We start from the raw sequence: 8048 nt of genomic DNA on the forward strand, positions 1-8048 counted from the left end.
GTGTGTGTGTGTGTGTGTGTGTGTGTGTGTGTGTGTGTGCGCGCAAAAAAAAAAAACATTAAACTTTACATTTTTATATAGTTTCTTTATGTATATTTATATTATTTTTAATTTTATTATCAATTTCATGCCTTATTAATGTTCTATTCAATATCTATAGATAAGTTAAAAATATCGATAAAATATGAAATATATTGGAATAAATTATAATAGAGTAATACTTATGTATTATTACATTATTTGCATATAATTTAAGACATTTCATATAAATTTTTGGAACAATATACACATCTTCAATTATTTGCAACTTTTACAATGTCAATTATAGCTATCCTAAACAGATTTCAAATGTAGCATAGAAACGTTTATCATCAGTTCGCGATACTACATTAATTTTGCTTTTGTCACCCATTAATACACTAATGCAGTGTACCTACCACAGTAATCTTTAATTAATATGTTTACAATTATTCTTGACCAAAGCCTTCCGTTTCTTCGATTGCATAATTCAGTTTTTCTACTAATTGGTCGTAACTTTTATAAGGTGGTAAATCTAGTCTGTTGAAACAGGTATGTGATCTTGGTAGCCAAGTATCTTTGCCAAATTTCTCTATACAAAATCTTTGTGGCCCATTACTACCTATAATACAATATAGCATAAAATTCATATTATTATTAAACTTTCTTAATTTAATTATCAATTCATTGTTTAAATCAGTAAATAATAATATTAATCAAATCATATTGAGTCAATCTTTTTATGAATCTTTTTATGAATATCTACATTTATAAAATAGAATATATGACACGCACGCACGCACTCAGGATTGAGCAGTATTTAGTTAAAAAGATGAAAAGTTAAGTTAAAAAGTTAAATAACTTGACTTACAGTTACATTTTAGATTCTCAATTTTTAACTTAATGTAGTTATATTTTATTGTCAATTACTATTAACTTTTAATTTCACTTTCTTGAGTTTAGTCTTGCTGTAAATAAATAAGTCGCGAAACATCGCGCGCCTACATACAAGTAACTTTACATTATGGGTCTCATCAACTCCCACTAATCTATAGCGTTTTTTTCATAGTGTTTGAGGAAACATTCAGGAAACTGATTCAAAAATTTTAATTCCTATTCCTAATAAGTATATTTCTAAATAAAATGTATATTTGTTATTTCAATTATATAAAGCTAAAATCATGAAATCATGAAGCGAAACACATTTAATTTTTGACTTTCAATTATTCTTTTTATTAACTTAACTTTTAATTCAATTAATTTCATTATGGATTAACTTGTATCTTAACCAAGTTAAATTTTCACACGTATAACTTATCTACCTAATCTGGCTTAGTTTAAAAAAAATTTAACTTACCAAACCCTGAACACTTATTATTTTTAGTAAAAGTAAGCTTGTCTTTTTAAAACTTACCCATTAGTTCAGCAAATCCACCAACAGGTACACGGCAAGTACCAGTTACAAACTGCAATAATCTAGCTCTTTTTTCGCTATCTGTTCTTGTTACAAACTAAAACACAAACAGTACATATTTGAACTTGACATTGTAATTACAATAAAATTTGATATAACATTAAAAACATTGTACCTGCCAAAACCACAGAATCTGTTTACTGTTACGAGTATAATGTCTATAAATAGTATTGCGTTGCCAGTCTTCGACATCTATTTCTTGCATACCGCAAAGCATGAGCTCCAACTCACGTTCATCGAAATATTTGAGCCACTCAAGTGGCACAACCGAATTGAAACCTTCTAAAAATGCTTTAGTTTGTTCCTCTATACCCCTTGTCATCCTCCACTCTGTCATCAACCTGTTGAATATTCACGAATAAAAACGTATCTCTTATAGCGAATTTTTTTATAGCCACTGAGCGCACAATGTATCCAGCACACTTATGTATCCAACCGAATTTGCTGTTATAAATACATGCGTACATACATAGATTATTATATTAATAAAAAAGTAACGTTTCAAAATTAGCAACTTTTCAGTAAAGCATTTTTTTAAATTCTGAAACATTTTAATTAGGATTTTAATTAGGATTAGCAAATATGCAATTTCTATAACTTTATTCTCTTCTTACGTTATATTTTCAATCATAATGTATTTTTTAAAACTATCATCAGTTTTTAAAATTCAAACACTGTAATCTTAGTATAGCGTAAAGAACTTTGTCCATTTTTTTTCATAAGGGTTTTGGACTACTTGCATCCCGTGATCAATTATACAGAGTCCTAGTTTATTTGATCATATCAAATATCTCTTAAATAGTACATTTTAGAGAAAAATGCTTTAGACAAAAGTTTTGTGATTTCGAGAGGGACATAAGATGATTGACAACATTTGTCTTTTCAGGATCTAAATCTATTTTTTCTTAAATGTTATCATATATTGTTATCATATATTGTTGTCTATAAAATTTTATATGATTAATGACGGGATGCGAATAGCCCAAAATGGGCGAAGTTCTTTCAAAGTTTTAATACTTTTTTATATAAGCAAAAATCTAAAAATGTGTAATTTTTCTACAAAAATATATTAATCTATAGAGTCAATCCCCTTTCATTTCAAATTTTCTTTCATCTCAAAAAAATGTTAATTTCTTATTTATGTCACTTTTCAATCAATGCAACAGTATACGCACTCGTGTAGTCTCTTTCTTATTATAATTTTCTATATTACAATCGTCTTTGTTACAAAGAGATATACCTAATGTAGTCTTCCTTATTGTCTTCACCTACTCTAACTTTATCACCACCTTCCTTTAACTCGTGATGTATCACTTGACCAAGAATCTCAAAATCTACGCTATAATATAATTCTAGGCCACATTCATCAATATTATTTTCTTTTATCCATACGAGGGATTTGTAGAATTCCGGATCAATAGATTCTATATCCTTCATTACTAATTTTTTATTCAACATGCGCTTATAAAACGGCATTGTAAATCCACTATATATAAATCGGCCGTGATAAAGTGCCTAAAAAAATAGAAAAATAAAATGATTTTCATATAATATACGAATAAAAGTTTTCATATAAGTACAAAAAAAAAGAAACATGAATCATTATCTATAAATATAAAAACATACCATTGCAATAAATCTTCCTATAAACTTGAAATACTGTAAATGATCAGGATTAACGTATGATGCTGGATTTATTTGTAAACTGTAATTACTTTTATTGGCATACTCAAATAGGCAATACATCGGATTTAAAACTTCGTGGCTTAATAAGAAAAACCACTCCCTGAAAATTAGAATTGTTTAACTTCTCTATAGCAACTGAGAATGAAGACTGTATAAATAAGTTTTAATACTGTAGCTTTTCATATAAAGTTGATATGTGATTATTTTCGAAATATCTATTTACTAATAAGTTTGTTATTATATATCTGTATACTATACCTAGATACACCTCCATAATCTAGTCCCTCCTCTCCTTTAAATATTATATATAATCGTCGTCTTAGTGCAAAGGCTTCCGCGTTCATTATTTGATGGTAAGAATCTTCAAATAATGTTTGCCGACTAACGCTAATCTTAATATGATTAGGCAGCGCATTAGTCTGGCACAAAAATCGGAATTGAGACAATTTCCATCGGAATGACCTTTCGTATGCCCTCGGGACGCGATATACACCTTTTGGGCTGTACAAACAAAATATGTAGTTATAATTTTTTTTATTTTACACTGTAGGCGTATTCTGGTATACACCGTCAGTACTGTAAATCTATAGTGCACGTTACGTATACTGTAGATTTTCAATACTAGCAGAGTATATCAGAACATGATCTATGCATGTTAAGCTTGAACAATGCATTTGACACTAACCCTTTGGGTGCACCTGGTCTTGGATCCTGAAATGTCGTCGTTCGAGTGTTGTGATCCACAAAATAGCGAACTCCATCTTCTGTTAATCGTATTTCCCAGCCATCCGGCAACGGTGGCTCATCCATTCCGGTCTCTTGACCTTGAGTTCGAGGATCCTCCCATTGCGTAGTACGGTTCTTATGATTTACATAATAAACTCTTCCTTCTGGTTGTTTCCGTTTTTCCCAACCTGCCGGTAATGGTCCCAGAGCATCATCATCATCTACCATGGATGTCGATGGACCAACAGAAGCTTGATTACTATGAGCCTACAATAAAATAATACAATAATCCGATCAGTACAAAATCTAATGCTATGAAATCTAATTTAATGTTTTCTCATTAAAATAACTTAAATGAAAGTTTTAATTTGTTTATTTATTACTTTATAGATCATCATTTTTTATCTTGTTTAGACAACTATTGTGGCGAACACAATCGTTTATTTTGAAAATTTGCTTGTATACTTCATTTATAATATTATTCTTCTCATATTATTTGTTATATTATCGGATTTTGCTATTAATGTATATTTACAAAGTGTATACCAGCACAATCTATTAAAGATTACTTTGACTCTTAAGCTATTGATCTGTAAATTATTTTGTTTTAATTTATTTAATCTAATTAGTCTAATTACCTGAGGATAAAGAAATCTTTGATTGCCTTGTTGTACGACATATTGCCTTTCACCTTGCCAATGTTGAAAATGTTGTAATCTTTCTGTATTTGGCCTTTGCCACGTGGTACTTCTTGTATTATGATCCACGTAATAAATTCTACCTCTTGGATCTCGACGAACTTCCCATCCATGAGGCAAAGGTTGTGGTCTCTCCCAAGACGTGCTTCGAGTATTGTGATCGACATAATATCTAACAGCATAACAGATATATGATAGAGATAATATCTGATAGAAAGATATAAGAGATAATTACCTTCTTCCATATAAATCATATCTCATTTCCCAACCAGGTGGCAAAGGTTCTTCGGAATGATTGATATCTTCAGTAAGCACTATGGAAGATCCTGGTTGCGTCACAGATTGTCCAGGCACAGATGCAGCAATAGATTGACTCGAAGCTGTGGTCTGTGGAATTCGCGATACACTGGAACGAGAATCTGGTAGCGCAACAGGAGATACATGTTCCACAATAGGAATTGTTCGTCCATCAGAGAGAGGAATCACTGCTGATTGTTCTGATCGAAAAATTACAGCACGATTATCTGTCAGTGGAACACTTGCATTTTGCTGGCTACGTGAAACTCCACATAGATCTAGATGAGGTGCTGTACTTATTGACTGTTCTACCCGCGGAGTTCGCAACTCCTCTTGCGAGCGAACATTTGTGGATTGTTCCGACTGTTGTCTTGTCGCACGTAAATCCTCACGAACATTCGTGGATTGCTCAGATTGCCTTATTCCTCGTAAATCCTCGGCCACACGAATGTTTGCAGATTGTTCTGATTGTTGTCTCATTCCGCGTTGATCCTCACTTGTCATACTCGTTCGTCGAATATTTACCGGTTGATCCGATTGTCTCTGACACAACAGATCGTCTGGATCCAAAGGAATATTATTCACCAATTGTTCCAAACGTGCCATTACACGGCCATCTGCAACAATCGATTGTTCTAACCGTAGGGCACTAGCACTGCCACATGTATCCACATGTGACGATGCTTTCACATCTGTCTGAGAAGCACTGGAACTGTTCGTATTAGGAAGCATAGATTGATCTTGTCGCGGAATCACACGGACATCCGCGCAAATCTGTTGCCCGGATATCATCGAGGAAGATTGTTCTGATCGCGGCGGACCACGTGAATCCGACTTGACCATTGTAGATTGATCTACATTGCTGTTATTGCTCCATGTACATGCTCGACCCTCTGATAAATTGGCTGAAGCCAACGGTAGCTCTTTAATGGTCGATCTACCTGCGAAAGTTCGTATATCTGTGGCATGCCGATTTCCTGGTGACACCATAGATTTATCTGTCATTGGAATCGCATGCCCGTTCACTAAAATACTTGTAGAAACGCTGCTATTATTAGCGCTGCTACCGACATTGCCACTCGATGTACTATCTGTATTCGAGATTGTAGTAGACAGTCCAATGTTTTTGTTGCTGTTTGCTTGGCTGTTTCCACCACTATAATTGGGACTAAGATGAATGTTTGCCAAACCACGATATATAGATGGTGCAAGATTCTCTGAGCTATGTAATCTCATGCGTGCACGGACTCCACCATTGAGAATGCTTCGGTTATTTATTGTATCATTTGTGGCACCTAAAATGATACAATTTGAATAGAAAAAAAAGAAAGAAAATTGTGATAACACATATTCTTTCAATTTTTTTTAATACATTCTATGCCAGGCTAATTTTAACCGAATTTGACTTCACCACCATGCCGCTTAGATTGCACGCCGATATTTTTGTTTGGATTTGTTTTTATTTATTAAATAAACTATACTTCATGATTGAAAAAATATAAAAATTATTATTAAGAAGATAGTCTAATGTTCTAAAAGATTATAAAGAAGATAGTCTAATGTACTAATATATGCATCACACAGCACGATTATGTATATTAAAAATTACTTTATAATTATGTTTCTTTTTACATCCAAATTATAGCCAAAATATCAAGCTTAAACGATAAGTCCAATATGGTCTCAAATGATCCAAGACATGGAACATGTTAAACAAACTTCCATCATAGATATTAAAATATATTTTCAAAGTTTTTTGTATATTAATCAATTGTTATAATGTTCTTACCATCAGATTGTATTTGGCAAGATGGTTCAATAACATTTACTGGCATCTCATTAGTGGTATCAATTCTAAGTCCATCAAATACCGTTATCAATTCGCCAACTTTGCATAGTTGAGAATCATGCTTGCTCTCACTCATTAAGTCAAATGTTAATTCTAAATTTTCTAGTTTTCCATTATAATGCGATAACACTTGGAACAGATTTATTCGTTTTTCTCCTATTAACGTATCTTTGCGAAATGTACTATGGTCAAATAACCGAAAATGCAACTGAGAATATGGTGTAACAAGTATAGTAAATTCTTCGTTCCATTTCGGTTGATATGTAGACTTTGATACTTCTGTTTTGCGAGGACTTTTATCATCGACTGAAAATTCTATATATGGATTAGGCTTTAAAAAGGTTGAACTTCTCAATATTGCTGCTTCAACTGAAATTTAATTGAATATCATTATTAATATATAACAATTGTACACACACACACAACATTGATTGCACTATATCGATTTATAATTTAATAAAATAATTTTTAATTTTATAGAAATAAAATATTGAATATAAAATATATTATTTTAAAGATGTAAATCATATGTATAATTATTTTACATTTATTTTATATTTCATTAAGTAGAAATGTTCATATAACAAAATATTATGTAACAAAAGAAAATATTTAGTTAACAGTTAACGAGCAATATAATTTTATAAATATAAGGAAACATTTGATTGAAGATGATGCAGAATATAAGAACAGAATTTAGAATAAAAAGCAACAACGATGACTAATAACGATATAAATTTTTTTTCACTTCTTTTTGCACCGTGCAATTCTTCTAGATATAAACAAATTTTAAAAAAATTCTGGTACAATTATATTCCTTTTGATAAAATAGAATATTTGATATAGGTTAAAGATATTCTTTAGTCTTTCTGATCTGGAATTCCATAGGTACAACTTACTTGTAATACTCAATTGGTGAAAACCAGGAGATGCTGTATCTTCCTCGCAATGAGACATTGTAAAAAATTTATTGCAATTCAAGGTGACTACTTTAAAGAATTCATAATATTCTCACTCTCTTGTAATATCTGCAATGTGCGCACAATACGTTTTTTAAGCCCATTTCCACCAACATAGATTAACTTTAATCTCGGTTCAACTTAATCTTTAGAATTAGAAAAAAACAAAGAGCAAGTTGAACCAAGATTAAAATTAATCTACGTTAGTAGAAATATAGTTAACTATAAAGGTTAACTATATTTATGATATCAACTAGTACATAATTATATATCTGCAATTTGCTGGATATATATATATATATACATATATATATATATATATATATATATATATATATATA

The 8048-nt window shown here is 31.1% G+C and overlaps 1 protein-coding gene across 2 annotated transcripts in view; it reads right to left on the reverse strand.

Annotated features, from left to right (window-relative positions):
• Positions 1 to 333: 333 nt before the first annotated feature.
• The window catches only part of LOC108752772 (E3 ubiquitin-protein ligase Su(dx)), an 8475-nt gene continuing 760 nt past the window's right edge, over positions 334 to 8048 (reverse strand). For both annotated transcript variants that reach the window (XM_018493858.1, XM_018493867.1), the window contains exons 2-12: positions 7648 to 7776; positions 6689 to 7117; positions 4838 to 6194; positions 4543 to 4774; positions 3864 to 4171; positions 3437 to 3679; positions 3119 to 3278; positions 2733 to 3007; positions 1608 to 1833; positions 1433 to 1529; positions 334 to 640 (exon numbers count right to left, since the gene is read on the reverse strand). In XM_018493858.1, the coding sequence (XP_018349360.1) occupies positions 468 to 640; positions 1433 to 1529; positions 1608 to 1833; positions 2733 to 3007; positions 3119 to 3278; positions 3437 to 3679; positions 3864 to 4171; positions 4543 to 4774; positions 4838 to 6194; positions 6689 to 7117; positions 7648 to 7705 (3558 nt within the window). In that variant the 5' untranslated portion in view covers positions 7706 to 7776 and the 3' untranslated portion in view covers positions 334 to 467. The remainder of the gene's footprint in view (positions 641 to 1432; positions 1530 to 1607; positions 1834 to 2732; positions 3008 to 3118; positions 3279 to 3436; positions 3680 to 3863; positions 4172 to 4542; positions 4775 to 4837; positions 6195 to 6688; positions 7118 to 7647; positions 7777 to 8048) is intronic.

This window comes from Trachymyrmex septentrionalis, unplaced genomic scaffold (assembly GCF_001594115.1).
Source record: "Trachymyrmex septentrionalis isolate Tsep2-gDNA-1 unplaced genomic scaffold, Tsep1.0 scaffold112, whole genome shotgun sequence".
In the NCBI taxonomy this organism is placed as follows: domain Eukaryota; kingdom Metazoa; phylum Arthropoda; class Insecta; order Hymenoptera; family Formicidae; genus Trachymyrmex; species Trachymyrmex septentrionalis.